We start from the raw sequence: 20,516 nt of genomic DNA, 5'->3' as shown, positions 1-20,516 counted from the left end.
TGGTCAGCACCTCATAACTACTGGTCAGATGGTTGAATAGTCAGATGGCCACTTAGGCTTGTGTGTGTGTGTGTGTGTGTGTGTGTGTGTGTGTATTAGAGGCTTGATGCATGAAGATTTGTGAAAGAATGGGCCTTCCATTCCCTGGCTACCGGCACCGCCTTTGCTTGGGCTGGAGCCGCCTTCCCATGCTGCCTAGAGGCCCGGAGCGGCTGGGGTGGTGTAGAACGCCTGTGTCGTTACCATGGCAATGACGCAAGTGTCCCACCCCGCCCCCGGCCATTCAGCACCTGCGAATGCACATTAACCCGCCATCTTTGTTGGGTTAATTTGCATACTCCTGATTGCCTGGTGGGCATTGTGAAGGTAAGGTCAATTTGCATCTTTCTCTTTTATTAGTGTGGATATACTAGAGGCCCAGTGCATGAAATTTGTGCACGGGTAGGGTCCCTAGTGACTACTTGCTGCTGGCTGGGGCCTCCCTTCCCACGGCTGCCTGCTGCTGCCACTGGCCAGGGTGGGGCCTGCAAGTGGGAGGGGCTGAGGGCAGTTGGCTGGCTGGCCCCACCTCTGGTCAAACTCCTGGTCATGGGGACAATTTGCATATTAGGCTTTTATTATATAGGATAGATAAATCTGGGAAAACAATATTGTCTGGTGAAATGTAATTGTCATTCTCTGGGCTGTTTATTGTACATAAGCAAGTACTCAGATCGTTATGTGGGAAAGCAACCAAGCAATAAATAATGAGTTAATGAAATGAAGTAGAAGTTATGTATAAAGATAATTCCATGATCTTGCTCACTCTTTGCATCATCTTTCAGTTTAAATAAATCATATTTGCAGTTTCAGCTCATTTCCTGTTGTACTTTCCCTCTTCTGATGTCTCTTACTTTCTTCTTGAAAGCATTGTGTTGTGGGTACCACAGTAAGCTGCATTTGCTTTTTTTTATGTAGTTGTACTCATTGAATTATTTTTTCATATATAAAAGGGTTGGATACAATCATGAGGAAGCAAAACCAGGAATTTACAGACTGAGCCCTTAAACCTTTTGGATTTTTTTTTTACTCTAGAATTATTTCTCTTCCTTTCTATATTTGAAATGGAGAGCATTATGATTAATTTTGGGAGTGGGGAATGGGAGGGATTGCCATTACAAGTTGGAGAACATTTGCATTTGATTCTGTAAAAAGATATATATTTTTAAAACTATGTAATAGGAACATTTATTCTTTTTTTTTTCCACAGTCAAATTTTTAGAAGTTATCAAACCTTTCTGTGCGGTTCTACCAGAAATTCAGAAACCTGAAAGGAAAGTAAGTATAATATTTTAGTAATATAGAAGGTAACTAAAGTAAAAAACTTACTCTGCTAAACTAGCAAGATTGATTTATTTTCCCCAACCCTAGTGTGGTTGTACTTGGAAAAATATTGCCTGTTCCTCCTCCTTGCAAGAGGCATGAAGTGAATAGAACTAGTACAGACCTGTTTAGATAGTTTATCTTGTGGTTTCAAAAATAATTGTTCTTTAAGTTCTAACATTTCCAAACCAAGTGGTTTTTTTTTTTTTGGCCTGTGTGTTGGGTAAGATATAATGTTTCCCTGTCTGTAACGATCTTTATAATTCCTGTAGTATGAGGTATGTGCTCTGCTTGCTGGTGGTATGATTCACTGCCATTCTATGAATGGCCTTATCTCTTTTGATAAGTACAGCTGTTTTACATAAATGAATTACAACTTTGCAAGTATATACGTTCCATTTTTTTATTCATTTAATGCAAAGAGAAATCACAGGAATGCATTCGGAAGGTATTATGACTTCATCAAATTGTTCTTCCATCATTGCCTGCTTTTGGAGATAGGGTATTTCAATTCCAGAAATATTGTTAATCCCAAACTGGCCAGTTCCCAGGCATTCCTCTTGTACTGTAATTTCGATTTCTCATGAAAATAACAGGCATAGGGACATAAAAAGAGATAAGTAAAACTTTTGTTAAACTTTTTTATTTAGAAGTATATTCCTTTTTCATTGATTTGATGTTATAAAAATAGATGTTCATATAATATTACACAGGGTCCTAGCTTTGCACAATACTAGAATAACTGAAATGCATGCATATTGGATTGTGTCTTGCTTTGCATCATTTTCAGTTTTAGTTAACATGCTATAATGTGTTGGGGACTACCTGTATTTAAATTATTCTTGAAATAATAAAATTATGTTTAAAAAATAAACGTTATATTTGAGAAGTTCAGTTGTTTGCTTTAGCTGCTGCTAACTCGGGTGAGAGTATTTTAAGACTTAAAAATAGCATGTCATGATGGGGAATGTTGGCTATGCTTTAATACGGGTTTTTGCTATATATTTGCTTTTTCTTGTTTTTTATTGACTATTCTTTATCTTTTGTTGTAAGATCCAGTTTAGAGAGAAGGTACTATGGACCGCTATAACTCTCTTCATTTTCTTAGTATGTTGTCAGGTATGTAACCATACTATTAAATAAATGTGTATACTCTTGTTCTATGGGTTTGGTTGGTTAGATTCTGAAGAACTTATTTTAGATAAAAAATATACTGAATGATTTTGAGCATTTTTTTTAATGAGTTGATAGTGAAAATGGTTGTCTTGTCTCACTCTGTATTTCTTTTGGTTTATTAGTGGGTTTGAACATTTTCTCTTTTTTCCCCTCTTAGTTTTCAGTTACCCATTTTTCCCTTGAGTTTTTTTCTTACTGATTTATGACAGGTTTTAAATATGAAAGTGTTAAACCTTTGACTTATATATTAGACATATATATTCTTTCCATTTTGTTTGCCTTTTATCATGTTGTAGATAGCATGTATTAATTTAAAAAATCCCAAAATGCCAAATTTTAGAATCCCAGGGATTTCCTGTGTTTATAAATTAATAAAATTCAGTGATGCTTTAAAAATTTTTACTTCAGAGATTAAGTTCATGAAATATATGACCTGTCTATGTCACAGGGTTGTTGTGAGGATTTAGATAAATAATTTAGGTGAAAACTTTTTGAGGATTTTGAAAAGCTATTGAAATACATACAAGTTTTTTTTGTTAATCCTCACCAAAAAATATTTTTTCCATTAACTAATTTTAGAGAGAGAGAGGGAGACATTGATGTGAAAGAGACACATTGATTGGTTGCCTCCTGTACTTGCCCCCCCTCCCCACCCCTGGTGGCAGGGAATTGAACCTGCACCCCGGTATGTGTCTTGATCCAGAATCAAACCTGAGACCCTTTGGTGCTCAGGCGGATGCTCCAACCACTGAATCACCACACCAGCTAGGGCAGAAGACATTTTTAAAAATTGTATTAAGAAGCAGTAAAATAATTAGAGGAAAAATGGTGTGTGTGTGTGTGTGTGTGTGTGTGTGTGTGTGTGTGTGTGTGTATATATATATATATATATATATATGTATATATATATATATATATATATGTATATATATATATATATATATATATATATATATATATATATATATATGGCTTTATATATTAACTATAATAATAATCTATAATAATAAAAAGGTAATATGCTAATCAGACTGGTCGCCCTTTCTGACAAAGCCAGGGCCGGAGGGGAAATCAGCCCGGGTCCCGGGTGCCTGTGGGATGCCCAAGGGAAGCCAGCTTGGGTCCTCGGTGCCTGAGGGTGGCTGGAGGAGGGAAGCAGCCCAGGTCCCAGGTGCCTGTGGGTGGCCGGAGGAGGGAAGGAGCCCGGGTCCTGGGTGCCAGAGGGAAGCCGGTGCTGGCAGCTAGGGGAAGGAAGGCCTACTCTTGCATGAACTTTTGTGCATCGGGCCTCTAGTATTTATATATTTATATTTATTTTAATCCTCACCCAAGGATATTTTCCATTGATTTTTTAGAGAGAGTGGAAGAGAGAGGGAAAGATAGAAATATCGATGTGAGAGAAACACATTGATTGGTTGTCTCCTTCATGCGTCCTGACCAGAGCCCAGGCCAGGGAGGATCCTGCAACTGAGGTACATGCCCTTGACTGGAATTGAACCTGGGACCCTTTGGTCTGCAGACCAGTGCTCTATCCAGTGAGCCAAATCGGCTAGGGTCGTGGTCGGCAAACTGTAGCTCGCGAGCCACATGCGGCTCTTTGGCTCCTTGAGTGTGGCTCTTCCACAAAATACCACATGTGGGCACACACGTACAGTGCAATTGAAACTTCATGGCCCATGCGCAGAAGTCAGTTTTCGGCCAGTACTGTTGATAGTTGGCTCTGTTGACTAATGAGTTTGCCAACCACTGGGCTAGGGCCAAGTATATTTTTTTTTTTGAAGAGCAAAACAATTTGATCATTATTTTATCGTACTTAGTTTAAAATTGATTTGGGTGGTCAGAGAGAGAGAACTTTTTAAAAATGCAAAAAAGTGCAAAGAATAAAAGCATAATCATCCATATCCCTATCATATACTTCAAACATCTTGGAAATTCCCCTTCCCTCTCTTTAAAAAAAAAAATCAGATTTATGAAGTTACAATTTATGTATGGTAAAATACACCCATTTTTTAAAGTGTACATTTTGAAAAGCTTTGGCAAACATATACCCACATACTTAGTACCTCAGTCGACGTAGAACATTTCTATCACTCCAGAAAGTTCCCTGCAACCTGTCTCAAAAAGCCTTACCTCACCTCCAGTCTCAGGCAACCACTGGTTTGTTTTCTGTTCCTGTAATTTGATTAATCTTTTCTAGAGTTTGATATAAATGTTATCATACAGTATTAATTCTTAGTAGCTAACATCATCATCAGCTTTTTGAGATTCATTCATATTGTTGGTATAGCAGTGATATATTCCTTTTTATTTGTTAGTGATGTTTTGTATGTCCGTATCACAACTTGTTCATCTAGTCACTTGGACATTTGGGTAGTTTCCACATTTTGGTCATAGCAAATAACTTGCTGTAGATATTCATGAACAAGACCGTTTGTGGACATGCTTACATTTCTCTTGGATGAATACCTAGGAATAGAATTGCTGGATTGTATGGTAAATATATGTTCAACTTTGTAAGAAACTGTCAAATTCTTTTCCAAGTGGTCACCCCTCCACTCCCATATTTATATTCTTACCAGCCAGGTATAGGAGTTCCAGTTGCTCTGCATCTTTGCCTATTCTTGCTGTTGTTAACACATTGTTTGCTGGTAGTTTTTATCGCACGCTAACAGGTGGCACGGGCCATTTTTGCTAATTTTTTGCGCAAATGGCAACGTTCAGTAAAATTACGATAACTTTACGTATTTATATGTTACCCGCATTCTACCGCTAGTCTATAAAAAACGTATTAATACGTGTCCCGCGCTCTACTACACTGGTAGAACGTATAAATACGTAAAACGTGTAAACACGTTTCCCGCATACAATGTGTTAAGCATTTTAAATTAGCCCTTCCATTGGATGTGGTTTTAATTTGTGTTGCCCTTATAAAAGATACTGAAGTTGTAATTTGCATTTCCCTAATAATATTGAGGAACTTTCTTGTGTACTTATTGGGTACTTGTTTGTCTTTTGTAAAGCTATCGAAATACATAGAAGTTTTTTTTTTGTTAATCCAAGGATATTTTCACCTAAATTATCTATTTATTCTTTTTGAGTCTCTTGCTCACTTGAAAAAATTGGATTATTGTCCCCTTATTGAATGATATACATTTTAAATATATTTTGTATACAAGTCCTTTGTCAGATATATATATTGTGAATATTTTCTGCTAGTCAATGGCTTGCCTTTTCATTTTCTTAATATCTTTTGAAGAGCAGAAGTTTTTAATTTTGATGATGTTTAGGTTATCTTTTTCTTTGATGGCTCATGGTTTTTGTTTCCTAGCTAAGAAATTTTTGCCTCTTCTAAGGTCATCAAGATTTTTCTCTTGTATTCTTCTAAATATCTTATGTTTCAGCTTGTATGTTTTGGTTAATTTTTGTGTATCACATGAGGTAAGGTTGGGGTTCACTTTTTTTTCTGAATGGATAGCCAGTTGTTGAAAAGGCTATCCTTTTTCTGATGTATTGATTTTCATCTTTGTTGAAAATCAATTAACCGTATACAGATGGATCTATTTCTGTACTGTCTGTTCTGTACCATTGACTTATGTCTATTTTTACAGTAGCCACACTATTTTGTTTACTGCAGCTTGATACTAAGTACTATAATCCGGTCATAATAGTCCTTCTACTTTGTTCTTCTTTTTCAGAATTCTAGGTTCTTCATATTTCCATATAGCTTTTAGAATCAGCTTATCAGTTTCTATAAAAAAGACTGCTGGGGTTATGATTTGTATTGCATTGAATTTATAGATCAATTTTGAGAGAAATACCATCTTGATAGTAGTGAACTTTCTAATCCAGAGGTCAGCAAACATTTTTCTGTAAAGGGCTAAATTATAAGTATTTTAAGTACAGTGTTACATTTCCCATGACGGTTTCATGCAGTACATTTATGCATTTTATGTTACTTTATTTTTCTTTCCATAATATGTTTACATAGTTGCCAAGCTCTATTGTTTTTTAGTTTTTTATTTTACTGATTTCAGAGAGGAAGAGAGAGGGAGAAAGAAACATCATTGATGAGAGAGAATCATTGATTGGCTGCTTCCTCTATGCTCGTACTATTTGGTACGAGCCTGCAACCTAGGCATGTACTTTGACCAGGAATCGAACCGTGATCTCATGGTTCATAGGTCGATTTTTAACCAACCACTGAGCCACGCTGGCTGGGCCAAGCTGTATCTTTTTGACTTTCTCCTGTTTAGACAGTTCTGCTCAGTGTGGTGATTTCTTGATTCTCTTTCTTTCGAACCTCAAACAGCTTATTTCCCTTTCAGCCACAATTTCAGGGTTTGGTGTTTCCTTTTCTACCCTGTTTCTTTATTCCAGGGAATGGTGGGAGGTGTGATAAGCTGAAGTGAGTGCAGTAAATGCTGCCTGGCTCTGCCCTCTCTCCTCAAATTTTTGTCCGTGTTTTGTGAGGATTCTCTCCATGTGACTGAGCAGGGCTCTCTCTGTTTCATTCCCCACTTTAGATCATTGCCCAATTCCCAAGTAGGTATGGTCTATCATCGTCAGTCCTGTCAGAGAGAGAAAGCCCCAAGGCCCACTTCTCTCATCATTTCTTTTTAGCTGTTTCTACTGCCCTCCTAGTCAAAGGAGGCAAAAAGATATCTGCAGCCTGCTCTTCTCCAGGCTGGAGTTGAAATGTATTGGGAATTCTGAAGCTTCTATTGCCTTCCCTTTATGATGGTTGGAGCAGCTTTGTTCTGAGTCTCTACGCTCCTCCACTGTCTGCTGTTTTCTTCCCCCCCATGACCACCATTGTTTCAGGTTTATCATCCCTTTTCTTGTTTGGTGCTTTATGGATTTTGTTTTCCTTAGCTTTTTATTATTTTACATGTTATTAAATATGTGTTTTCTTGTGTCAGGGAGGGAAGTTCTGTAGTTTAATTGCAACTTGCCATTTTAACCCAGAAATACCTTGTTTGGTTTTCAGTTCCCACCTCCTTTGGAAATTCCTACTGCTAATTTTCTATTTGTCCATCTGGTTGGTTCAGGGTTTCCATTAAATCATTAAATTCTTGTTTCTCTGAAGTATTATATTGTATTTTATCAAATTGAAACCAATTATTATATGTAATAGTAAAAAGTTTGGAACTCTGCAACTGTGAGAGTCATAGAAAATAGCTCCTGTTGCCATCTAGCTCCGCTTTTGCCCCAAGATTCTGTACATGTACAATACTGAGTAATTTGTATAATTACTGAGTTTAATAATACTGTTGACTACAGGAAAGGAAGGAAGGTTAGATCCCACATAGCGTCTAAAAATGGAGGTATAGTGCCTGTCTCATCAGATGCAATTAAGGAAAGTAATTTGCGTGACCTATTTTCCACTTAGGGAATATTGTAATGTGGACTATTTGGTACTGTTAATTTGCAGGGGGTTTTTTTTTGTGTGTTTTTTAAAAAATACGTATTTTTTTATTTCAGAGAGAAAGGGAGAGAGAGATAGACACATCAGTGATGAGAGGGAATCATTGTTCGGCTGCCTCCTGCACTCCCCCTACTGGGGATTAAGCCTGCAACCTGGGCACATGTCCTGACTGGGAATCGAACTGTGACCTCTGGCTCATGGGTTGACGTTCATTTTAATTCTTTTTCCGGAGTTTTGTTCTGTTCTTTCATTTGGGCACATGTTTTTTTTTGTTTACTCATTTTGGCAGCCTCCTGTGTTGGTTTCTATGTACTAGGTATAGCTGCTATGTCTCCTGGGCTTGGTAGAGTGGCCTAATGTACTAGGTGTCCTGTAGTGTCAAGTGGCACAGCCTTCCCAGTCACCCAAGCTGTCCAAGTGTGCCAACCCCCCTCCCCAGTGGGCTTTGTACACCTTCCCATAGTTGAGCCTTCATGGTTGTTGGAATGTCAATGGAAGGGATTTACCAGTGGAGGATGAGCTGTGCAAGGGCCTATCCCAGAGAGCAGGACTTACTTCAGAGGGGCTCTAGTGCCCATTGTGTTCGCCCCTTGAGTGTGTTGTTGTGGAGGTGGTTTGGTAGTGCTTCAGTGTGGTATGAAGCTGTCAATAGAGTGCACTGGCTCTGGGGTCTCCTGGGAGGTGAAGGCCAAAGTCATCTGCCACCTGTGTTGTGACCAGGGCCATCTAGCATGAGCTATATCAGCCATGGGCAAACTACGGCCCGCGGGCCGGATCCAGCCCGTTTGAAATGAATAAAACTAAAAAAAAAAGACCGTACCTTTTTATGTAATGATGTTTACTTTGAATTTATATTAGTTCACACAAACACTCCATCCATGCTTTTGTTCCGGCCCTCCAGTCCAGTTTAAGAACCCATTGTGGCCCTCGAGTCAAAAAGTTTGCCCACCCCTGAGCTGTAAAGTGATCTGAAGATGGCTTTTACTTGTGCTGGGCTTGGAGGTACCCAATAAAGCGAGGCTGTGAACTAAGGCCAGCTGCTGGTATTTCTGCATCTGGGGCCACTTAGCAAGAGGTGTGGGGCATACTTAGACCAGATGCTGCTTGTTTGAGAGATTTTAGAAAAGTCTTAATTGTGTGCCAGTACAGGCCATTTATATGAAAAAGCTGCTGGAAACAGTTTGGTTGGCCCTGCAAATTTGGTGGGGAGGAGTGTCAGGGATTCACCAGGGCAGGGGGAATAGTGTGAGCCAGGTTGATGGAAACTCAGATATGGTGCCTGCTTGCCATCTTTGTGAGGGGAGGGCTCATCAGAAGAACAGTAGCCTCTGCCAGCATTTTGTCTGGGAGAAAGCCCCCTCTCCCCTCCGCTTTTGCCCCAATACCAGACACTTCAGTTCCTCCCTCTATGTCCTTGGTACCTTTTGAGTTGCTATCCCAGTGCTGAATCTCAGAGGGAGTGAGTCAGAGTAATAAGTCTGTGTGTAGGCCCTTTACAAGGAACTTCCTGGGATTCCAGCAACCTTTCCTCTCAGCCTCAATTCTCATTGGCTTTTACAGCCAGAAGTTATGGGGGTTTCTCTTCCCGGGACTGGAACCCTGGATGTGAGGGCCTGGTGTGGGGCTGGGACCCTTTGCTCCTCAGGGGGAACTCTGTGACCACTGCAGCCAAGATATTCCTCCTGATATTTATCTTCCACATGTGGGCATGGAGCCAGGCAGTTCCTTGTTAGGCCCCTCCTACTAGTCTCATGTGGCTGCTGCTTTAAATCCCTAATTGTAGGACTTTTATTTAGCTAAGTTTTAGGTGGTTCTGAGTGATGGTTGCTCTGTATTTTAATTGCAATTTTGATGTGGTTGTCGGAGGATGTAAGTACTGTGTTTACTTATACTGCCATCTTGACCAGAAGCTGATTGTAAATTTAAAAAAAACAACAGCTTCATATAGAGAAGGTTTTTGAAAACTGGAAATGTATTTTTCTTTGTGTCTGATCCCCACATGATGGGCAAGGGGGTATGGCCCAGTGCTGGTCCTAAACATGGGTCATATGATCAGAAGCATTATGTGCTTTCTTTAGAAAATTTGATAAATACTGAAAAGAATAAAGAAGAAAAGGTCCACCATAATTTCACTACCTACAAATAATCAGTGTTTAGGATATAAAAAAATATTTACACCTTGTTACCTTTTATGTCTATTTTTCATGTTCTGAATTTTTATCCTATGCAATTTTGTGCCTTTCTTTTTATCTAACAGGGTTTCTCAACAATGGGAGTAAATTTTAGGTTGGATAAGCATTTGTTGTTGGAGGGCTGTTCTGTGCCTTGGCAGCATTCCTGACCTCTACCTACTAGATGCCAGTAGCATCTTCCTTAAAGTTGTGATAGCCAAAAATGTCTTCAGATATTGTTAGACATTCCCCGGGGGACAGGGGCAGGGAGCAAAATTGCCCCAGATTGAGAACCACTGTTTTATACTTAGTATTGAGACATAAGCACTTTCTTATTCTGTTACAAACTTCCTAAGTACAATCTTTAGTGGTTGCATAATTTTCTACTGTACACATCACCTTCAGTCTTAATTTGGAGTGTAGCCTTGGCTGACATTAATACCCATAGCTTTGCAAAATTATTATGTGACTAGGTAAGTATATCCTACAATTTACTGATAGTATTTAAAAAAAAATTATATATATCTATATATCTATATATATATCCATATCTATATATATATCCATATCTATATCTATATCCATATCTATATCTATATCTATATCTATATCTATATCTATATCTATATCTATATCTATATCTATATCTATATATCTATATCTATATCTATATATTGATTTTCGAGAAGAAAGGGGAGGGAGAGACAGACAGAAACATCATTGATAAGAGAGAATCACTGATTAGCTGCATCCTACATGCCCCGCACTGGGGATTGAGCCTGCAATCCAGGCATATGCCCTGACCTGGAATCGACTTCCTGGTTCATAGTTCTCCACTCAACTACTGAGCCACACTGGGCTGGCACTGATAGCATTTTTTTAAATTATGTTAAACACAAAATTTACTATCTTAACCATTTTTAAGCATAGAGTTCAGTAGTGTTAAGTATATTTGCATTGTTATGCAACAGATCTTCATACTGATAGGAGAATTTACTTGTGAAATGCTGTAAGTAATGATTTCTGTTATTTTTATTTTCATTAAAAAACTGTCTTAAAGGTATGTTTGTTTTGTTAAAGAACATGAGAAATCATAAATCACAAGTTTTATAAAGTATTGCTGCCCAGCTGGTGTGGCTTGCTGGTTAGCGTTGAGCTATGAACCAGGAGGTCATGGTTTGATTCCCCAGGCAGGGTACATGCCCAGGTTGTGGGCCTTGATACCCAATAGAGGGTGTGCAGGAAGTAGCCAATCAGCGATTCTCTCTCATTTTTGATGTTTCTATCTCTCTCTTACTCTCCCTCTCTCTCTGAAATCAATAAAAATATATTTTAAAAAAGTACTGCAAACATTAAGTGGTGAGTTACAAAATAAGGTCAGACTTAATTTATATAATACACTTTTATAAAATGTTTTCTGTTATATTATAGATACCACTATTTGGAATCATGTCATCAGATTCTGCAGATCCTTTCTACTGGATGAGAGTTATTCTTGCATCCAACAGAGGTATGTACTTTTTTTCTTTTGCCTCCATACTACTAACATCAAGTAGACCTGAAATTGTGGAAAATGTTTTTTGAGTTTACAAGGAGTGGGAGGATATGATAAAAGAAACATTGCCTGGGAGAAGAGACCATCCTATATGATAAAAGGCTAATACACAAATTGACTAAACAGTGGAACGACCGGTTGCTGTGTCTGCGCACTGACCACCAGGGGACAGACGCTCAATGCAGGAGCTGACCATTGGTGATCAGTGCATGAATTTCGTGCATCGGGCCTCTAGTCTATCTATCCTATATAATAAAAGCCTAATATGCAAATTGTCCCCTTGATTGGGAGTTCGACCAGGGGGCGGAGCTGGCCGGCCAATTGCAGGAAGGGAGGCCCCGGACAGTGGCAGGCAGCTGGGTGAAGGGAGGTCCTGGCCAGCAGCTGGCAGCTGCTAGAGACACTACCTGTGCACGAATTTCATGCACTGGGCCTCTAGTCTGTATATATAAAAGCCTAAGCAACCATTATGACTGAACAACTGGTCACTAGGACATGCACTGACCACGAGGGGGAGATGTTCAACGCAAGAGCTGCCCCCTGATTGTCAGTGCGTTCCCACAGCCAACCTCCCACGGCCGGCAGCCGGCCAACCTCCCCGGCTGGCTGGGCTGAAGGACCCCACCCGTGCACAAATCTGTGCAGCAGGCCTCTAGTATATATATGAAAGCCTAATCACATAATAAAAGCCTGGTGGTCAGTGTGCTCCCACAGCCAACTTTCCACGGCCAGCCAACCTCCTGCGGTCCCTCTCCTCAGCTGGCCAGTCCAATCAGCCCTGATCACCGGCCAGGCCGAGGGACCCCACCCGTGCACAAATTTGTGCACTGGGCCTCTAGTATGTAAATAATTATAGAACCATGTGTTTATTCTAATTTTAGAACTATGTTACAGAGTATTGAAGTACACAGAGAATGGAGTGATTATCACTGTCTAGAGCAGCCGTGGGCAAACTACGGCCCGCGGGCCGGATCCAGCCCGTTTGAAATGAATAAAACTAAAAAAAAAAAAAAAGACCGTACCCTTTTACGTAATGATGTTTACTTTGAATTTATATTAGTTCACACAAACACTCCATCCATGCTTTTGTTCCGGCCCTCTGGTCCAGTTTAAGAACCCATTGTGGCCCTCGAGTCAAAAAGTTTGCCCACCCCTGGTCTAGAGCTTTCTCTGTGGTTTTTTTTTTCATTTTTTTCTATATATTTGTGTTTTTTTCCCCCAGTGCACTGTGTCAAGATCATTTTTCATGCCACTAGATATTCTACAATGTAGTTTTAGATAATGTTATATGTAATTTTAGATATTGCATAAGAGTCATAAATCTTTTCTTTAATATTTTTATTGATTTTAGAAAGAGAAACATCAGTGATGAGAAAGAATCATTTATCAGCTGCCTCCTGCCTGGCCTCCTATTGGGGATCGAACCCACAACCCAGGCATGTGCCCTGACCAGGAATCAAATCATGACCTGGTTCATGGGTTGACGCTGCTGGGCAGAGTCAGAAATCTTTTTTTTTTTTTTTTTAGCTTGGTGTGTAATTTTGGGGCTTGATGTATAATTTTTTTTTTTTTAGATCCTCACCTGAGGATATTTTTTCCATTGATTTCTAGAGAGAGTGGAAAGGAGGGAGCGGGGAGAAAGAGATTGAAGGGAGAGCGGGGGTGGAGAGAGAGAGAGAGAGAGAGAGAGAAAGAGAAAGAGAAAAAGAAACACACACCTATGTGAAAGAAACACATTGGTTGGTTGCCTCCTGAACACACCCTGCTGGGGCTTGGGAACCTGCAACCAAGGTATGTGACCTTGACTGGGAATGGAACCCCAACCCTGTGGTCCAGGCTGATCAGGGCTGTAATTTTTAATTTGCATTAAAATAAAATGTTTAGCCCTATGAAGTTTGTCTCAGTGGATAGAGTGTTGGCCTATGGAAAGAAGGGTTCTGGATTTGATTCTGGTCAAGGGCACATGACCGGGTTGCAGGCTCGATCCCTAGTAGGGGGCATGCAGGAGGCAGCTGATCAATGATTCTCTCTCATCATTGATGTTTCTATCTCTCTCTGCCCCTTCCTCTCTGAAATCAATAAAAAATGTCTTAAAAAATAAAATAAAATGTTTAGCATACATTCTAAAAATAATAATTTGGACGGAAATCTTGGAAGATTTCTTTCAACAGATTTCTTTAACATTTTAAGTTTAGAATTTATAGAAATTTGTATTTAGTATTTATAGTAATTTTTATTTAATGGATTGTTGAAGGTTGTGTTAATAGAGGTTTTTTTTTAAGTAATTTAATGTTTAAGAAATGAAAATTTGCTTGTTAACATTTAAGCATATATTTCTATAGGCGTAATTAAGGACTGGGACACTTCTAAAGTAATCTGCATTGTGTATAGTATTTACTTCTTTCCCCTTCCTTTATAGGAACTTTAATGGAATTGGGTATCTCCCCAATTGTAACATCTGGTTTGATTATGCAGTTGTTAGCTGGAGCCAAAATCATTGAAGTTGGAGATACACCCAAAGACAGAGCTTTATTTAATGGAGCCCAAAAATGTGAGCATTAATAAAATTAAATTTCAAATTTGGAAATTTTGTGGTAAAGATTTTTTTTTTTTTTCCTATAGTCTTTTCTGTCTGTGGTTGTAACATGTACTCTTTTTTTCCTCAATTTTTGTCAGTATTTGGTATGATCATTACCATTGGGCAAGCCATTGTATATGTCATGACAGGCATGTATGGGGATCCTGCTGAAATGGGTGCTGGAATCTGCCTCCTTATCATTATTCAGGTGAGAAATCCCATTTTTTACATGCAGATAACAAAACAGTTTCATCCCTTTTTTTCTAACAAGTCTTTAGGTGATTGATAATATTCATTTTCTTACTTTTGAATTATAGAATATTTTGATAATTGAAGTGACATGTATCATGTTGATGTGAAAATTTAAAATTCTGATAGCCTTATAGCTGCATAATATATTGAATTATGGATCAACTCTATTTCATTGATTCTAAGATGCACATTTTTCACATTGTGATGTCTCTGAAATGAGGATGTTTTCTTACAGTTGTGATAGTGTCTTACAATTGCACTCAGCCAGGTGGCAGTTCTGATTGTCTTTTCCTACATGGGTGTCAACTTGATCATAGCTGTTCATGTCATCACGTCAATTTTTGATATTTTTTACTTTAATTGCATTTTAAAATGTATTCCAAAACTGCTGTGATTTGTTACTGAAATGAAAAGTTATTGTGTGTACACAAAGACACAGAAAGAGCAAGCTAGATGATAAACATCTGTATCTAAATCTAAAATAACATTTTTAAGTAGAGAATCAATTTTTTTTGTAATAAGTTGTATCATAGTTTAATATCTTTGAATCAGTGAAATACTATATTAATACTCATACATGTATTCTAAGAATTTTTAAAATGGATCCTTTGGAATGGAATTTTTGAAGGCCAACATTAATTTAATCCTTCACTAAGTATCTTAAAGTATATAAAGTTTGGTAGATATTTCTGTAATGTACAATCCTTAAAAATCATTTAGAGAAGTTGCTCAAATGGATTGTACTTAAAATATGTAGTTATTTATTGACTTTTGAAAAGAAGTTTGTTTAAATTAAACACTGGGCATCTAGAGTTCTGCTTATCTTGGAAATGCCTCTTCTTGCTCACTCTGTGAAATTAGGATTAATTCAGGAAAGTTTTTCTAATGGTCAAAAGAATCAAGGTTAGAAAAATAGTTGTAAATAAAATCAAAATACTAGTTTACAAATATTTGTATTAAGAAATATGACCATCTCAGACTGGCATGGTTGACCATTCTTTTTTTAATAATTCTTTTTTATTTAGGAAGATCATAATAAGATAATTATTTAGTTAGCATGATTCAGAACAAGGAGAGAGATTGTTCAGGTATTTATTGGCATCAGTAACAATAGGGATGGAGCAGAAGAGAAAGTCAGATTTAAAGCTTGAGAAAGACTTGCCCCTCTGCCATGAAGATGGAAGAGGCTACATGAGAAAGAATGCAGGTGGCTCTGGGAATACAGTAGTCCTTGGATGACAGCCAGGGAGAAAACGGGTATACTTCAGACCTACAATCCACAAGGAACTGGATTTTGACCTCATTCTGAATGAGCTTGACTTGGATTTTTTCCTAGACCATCTAGCTAAGAGCCTTGGCTAAACTAATGCTTTCATGTCAACGTTGGGAGACAAAGCAAAGAACCCAGTTGAGCTTGCTCAAGCTTCTGACCTACAGAACTATGAGCTAATAAATTTAGGTTGTTCTTAGTTGCTTAAAACAAACAAACAACAACAAGTAGGGAGGGCTTTTTTTGTCTCTTGACAAGGGAGGAATTTTAAAAAATACGTTTTTATTTCCAGAGATAGATAGAAACATCAGTGACATGCTGTAGCTGTTTTGGCACAGTGGATAGAGTGTTGGACTGTGGACTGAAGGGTCCTGGATTCAATTCCGGTTAAGGGCACATGCCTGGGTTGTAGGCTCAATCTTCATAGGGGTGTGCAGGAAGAAGCCGATCAATGATTCTCTCACATCATTGATGTTTCTGTCTCTCCCTCTCCCTTTCTCTCTGAAATCAGTACAAAAATATTTTTAAAAAAGAGAAAGAAACGTCAATGACAGAGACACATGAGATATGGGCTGCCTCCTGCATGCCCCCTATGGGGAATAGAGCCTGCAACCTGGGCATGTCCCCCTGACTGGGAATTGAACCAGTGACCTCTTGGTTCCTGGGTTGAAGCTCAATCACCAAGCCACACTGTCCAGGCACAGGGGAGGAATTTTTTTAAAAAAATATATTTTATTTTATTTTATTATTATTTTTTTTTACAGAGAGGAAGGGGGAGAGAGAGTTAGAAACATCAATGAGAGAGAAACATTGATCAGCTGCCTCCTGCACACCTCCTACTGGGGATGTGCCCGCCACCAAGGTACATGACCTTGACCGGAATCGAACCTGGGACCTTTCAGTCCGCAGGCCGACGCTCTAGCCACTGAGCCAAACCAGTTAGGGAGGGGGAGGAATTTTTAATCAGAGTCTTTGGTAGTTTTCTGAGCCCCTGTGTGTTTCGATTTGGTATAAAGTACATTTTTTTAAAGAATAACTGTCATTATTTCTCCATTTAAAAAACTCTTGATTGGCAAATTTATAGCCTTTGGGAATTGGAGGAAGAAAAGTTGGAATGGATAGAAAGATAAGGTTGTCTGAAAACTGAATTTAATATTTCAGCGCTTAAAATTTCTTCATATGCTTTTGGCATTGTTGAGGATATTGATATACTAATTGTTGATTTATGTTTCTTTTATTTTTTAGCATTTGCTTTACGTAACCCATAGGTTAGAATAATCCTGATTTTTAAAAGATACCCAGAATTGGCATCTAGCTCTTAACATTGTGTATCAGTAAAATTTTTCTAGTGTTTTACTGAGGTTAGATTTAGACTTTTACGGAACCTCAGCTGATCAGTTCTGGGTTAGTTAGATAAAAGTATAGACTTCTTAAAGTGTTAGTTACAGATTTAAATTGATATTAAATGGAATTAAGCTATTTTAATTTTTTATCAGTATTACAAATCCAGGAATAATTATGTTCTAGGAATAAAACAAATTCAGTGCATATATATTTGTTACATAAATTCTGGAACACAGATATTTATTTGTGTTATGGTAAATTCTTCTAGTGTTAAGTATAGAGAATATGTCATGTTTACTTAATCATCAGTGGGTAATGACCTATTTGCTTCTTTTTAAGGCATTGCTAACATTGAAAATGTGTGGGGCTCTGACCGGTTTGGCTCAGTGAATAGAGCAGCAGTCTTCGGACTCAAGGGTCCTAGGTTCGATTCCGGTCAAGGGCATGTACCTTGGCTGTGGGCACATCCCCAGTAGGGAGTGTGCAGGAGGCAGCTGATCGATGTTTCTCTCTCATTGATATTTCTAACTCTTTATCCCTTTCCCTTCTTCTCGGTAAAAAATCAATAAAATACATTTTTTTAAAAAAAGAAAATGTCTGGGTACCTTGAAGAGATATGATTGGATCAATGTGTTTCTACCTAGAAACATAGGTTTAAAAACTGTTTGCATGTTCTTATATAAGATATTTCTCAGTTATTCTTGTTTCATTCACATGGTCAGTGTCTTTCAATTAGTGAGTTTAGAAATCTAAATAATATGTCTTGATTAAAATTAAAAAAGAATTGAAACTATCAGTGTGCATGGCACATTGTAAACATAAGTGTTATTTTGTCAAACTGAGTTGTTTGTGCGTGAATGCATCTGTAGGGTTGAAATGTACAGTGTTAGTTTTATGCCTGCTTTGTGATTCATATTGATTGTACATCTACAAAGGCATTCAGTTAGTATTCAGTTCTTATCACCGTTTTAGTCAGTGAGATGCTCTAACTTCCTGGTGTCTAATTCCTCTCGGGCATGTATGCTTTTTACCATCTTTTATCTTCTTTAATTATAGAAACCATTTCTCATTTAGGTTTTTCTATAAAGCCTTTCTCCAGTTAGAAAAATGAGTTTTTATTTTCATAGGATATACACAAATCATTCTATAAACTGATGAACATTGGTCTGAACAGGTGGTTTGAATTACAGTTGATTCAGAGTTGTCCATGTGATTCTGGACAGGTTATTCAATTAGTCATTTAGTCAGAAGCCCATGATAATGCTTTTGATTGGCTATTAGTTTGTGGACAGCTCTTATTCTTTGCACAGGGTTGGGTTTCTGTATGATTGGGAGTATCTACACTAATAAAAGAGAAAAATGGTAATTGGCGTACGACGAAACCCTTTTCATTGGCTAATCAGGGCTATATGCAAATTAACTGCCAACTAAGATTGGCAGTTAACTGCCAACAAGATGGCGGTTAATTTGCATATGTAGGCACAATGCAGGGAGGTGAAAGGGAAAGCAGGAAGAAGCCCCCTGCCACTGACAGTGATCGGAAACCCAGGGGGGAGCTAAGAGCTGGGGGGCAGGACAAAGGCGGCCCTGGGGCCGCCTTTGCCCTGCCCCCCAGCCATGATCAGAGAATCAGGCGCCTTTTCCGCCCTGGCCAGTGATAGCAGGAAGTAGGGGTGGAGCCAGCGATGGGAGCTGGACACGGTCGAAGCTGGCAGTCCCGGGAGCTAGGGGCCCCTTGCCTGGGCCTAAAGCGGAGCCCATGATCGCGGGGCCGCTGCAGCTGCGGGTCCCCGCTGCCTGAGCCGGACGCCTCAGCCAGAGGCGTTAGGCCTGGGCAGGGGCGGAGCCTGCAACCGCGGGGAGCTGGGGGTCCCCTGCCCAGGCCTGACACCTCTGCCGGAGGCCTCAGGCCTGGTGAAGGGGCCGATCCGGTGATTGGTGATCGGAGGGTGATGAGGGTCAACTCCTCTGGCTGAGGCATCAGGCCTGGGCGGGGGGCGGAGCCGGGGATTGGGGGATATGATGGTCCCCTTGCCCAGGCCTGAAGCCTGGGTCAGAGGCATCAGGCTTGGGCGGAGGGTGGAGCAAGCGATCAGAGGGAGATGGGGGTCCCCTGCCCAGGCATGATTCCTGGGCCAGAGGCCTCAGGCCTGGGCGGGGGCCAGAGCCAGTGATCGGGGGGAGATGGGGGTCCCCTGTCTAAGCCTGACACCTCTGGCGGAGGCGTCAGGCCTGGTCAAGGGGCTGATCAGGTGATCAGAGGGTGATGGGGGTCTACGCCTCTGGCTGAGGCATCAGGCCTGGGCAAGGGGCAGAGCCAGCAATCGGAGGGGTCTGGGGGTCCCCTGCCCCGGCCGGACGCCTGGGCCAGAGGCATCAGGCCTGGGCTGGGGGCAGAACCAGTGATGGGGGGAAATGAGGGTCCCCTGCCCAGGCCTGACACCTCTGTCAGAGGCGTCAGGCCTGGGTAAGGGGCCGATCCTGCGATTGGAGGGTGATGGGGGTCAACGCCTGAGGGCTCCCAGTATGTGAGAGGGGGCAGGCTGGGCTGAGGGACACTCCCCCCCCCCCCCACACCCAGTGCACGAATTTCGTGCACCGGGCCCCTAGTTTATTACATAATTGTGGTAAAAATAAAATCTCAGTAATAAATCCTAACTTCTTTTGTCTTGTCAAAATGTCAAAAGTAAAGGATTCATGAGCTCACTTAGAAGTTTTGAGAATTGTACTATTTTTCCAGTCCATTGAAAGTTAAACTAAAAGACTGTCAATAGACAAGTTAGGCTCTGTATAACCATTGAAATGACAGTTAAGGAAAATAAATAAACCCTGTGTAAGGTAAGCATGCTTAATATGGGGTACTGTAGTTTGCTCTCTCTTCTAATGGGGATATTAGGGAACTGGGTAAGTAATGAGGGGGGATGCTTCAGAGATGCTTCACAGAAGTGACATTTCCTTAGCTTCTGTAAGAGGGTGTCTTTATAGTGGGGACAGGCATGAGATGGGGGTGGGAGGGTATAGAAGTGTATTTTCTTCCTTGATTGATCAGGTTACTGAAGTGCAGGTCAAGGTCACTTCTAAGTCTAGGGCTTATTATTATTATTTCTAAGATATGTTTTTATTGATTTCAGGGAGGGGGAGAGAGTACGAAACATCTATGAGAGAGAAACATCCATTGGCTGCCTCCTGCATGCCCTCTACTGGGGATCGAGCTCCAACCCGGGCATGTACCCTGACCTGGAATTGAACTGGTGACCTCCTGGAGCTTGTGATGATGCTTAACCAAGTGAGCCACACTGGCCAGGCTCTAGGGCTTATTTTTAATTGGTATATACTTTTACAGAAATGTCTTATCCAAGAGGAAAATTAAGAATTTCCATTTT

The 20,516-nt window shown here is 39.9% G+C and overlaps 1 protein-coding gene across 2 annotated transcripts in view; it reads left to right on the top strand.

Annotated features, from left to right (window-relative positions):
• The window catches only part of SEC61A2 (SEC61 translocon subunit alpha 2), a 31,642-nt gene that overhangs the window by 1,679 nt on the left and 9,447 nt on the right, over nt 1–20,516 (top strand). The window contains exons 1-6 of one of the 2 annotated variants that reach the window (XM_059711265.1): nt 239–366; nt 1,250–1,317; nt 2,416–2,481; nt 11,566–11,644; nt 14,109–14,240; nt 14,366–14,475. In XM_059711265.1, coding sequence (XP_059567248.1) covers nt 11,584–11,644; nt 14,109–14,240; nt 14,366–14,475 — 303 coding nt within the window. In that variant the 5' untranslated portion in view covers nt 239–366; nt 1,250–1,317; nt 2,416–2,481; nt 11,566–11,583. Of the gene's footprint in view, nt 1–238; nt 367–1,249; nt 1,318–2,415; nt 2,482–11,565; nt 11,645–14,108; nt 14,241–14,365; nt 14,476–20,516 lie in introns of those variants that run through there. The other variant, XM_059711264.1, reaches the window with a different exon arrangement.

Source organism: Myotis daubentonii, chromosome 1 (genome assembly GCF_963259705.1).
Source record: "Myotis daubentonii chromosome 1, mMyoDau2.1, whole genome shotgun sequence".
Classification (NCBI taxonomy): Eukaryota; Metazoa; Chordata; class Mammalia; order Chiroptera; family Vespertilionidae; genus Myotis; species Myotis daubentonii.
The sequence above is the reverse complement of the archived record's forward strand: the minus strand, read 5'-3'. Positions and strand labels throughout refer to the sequence as shown.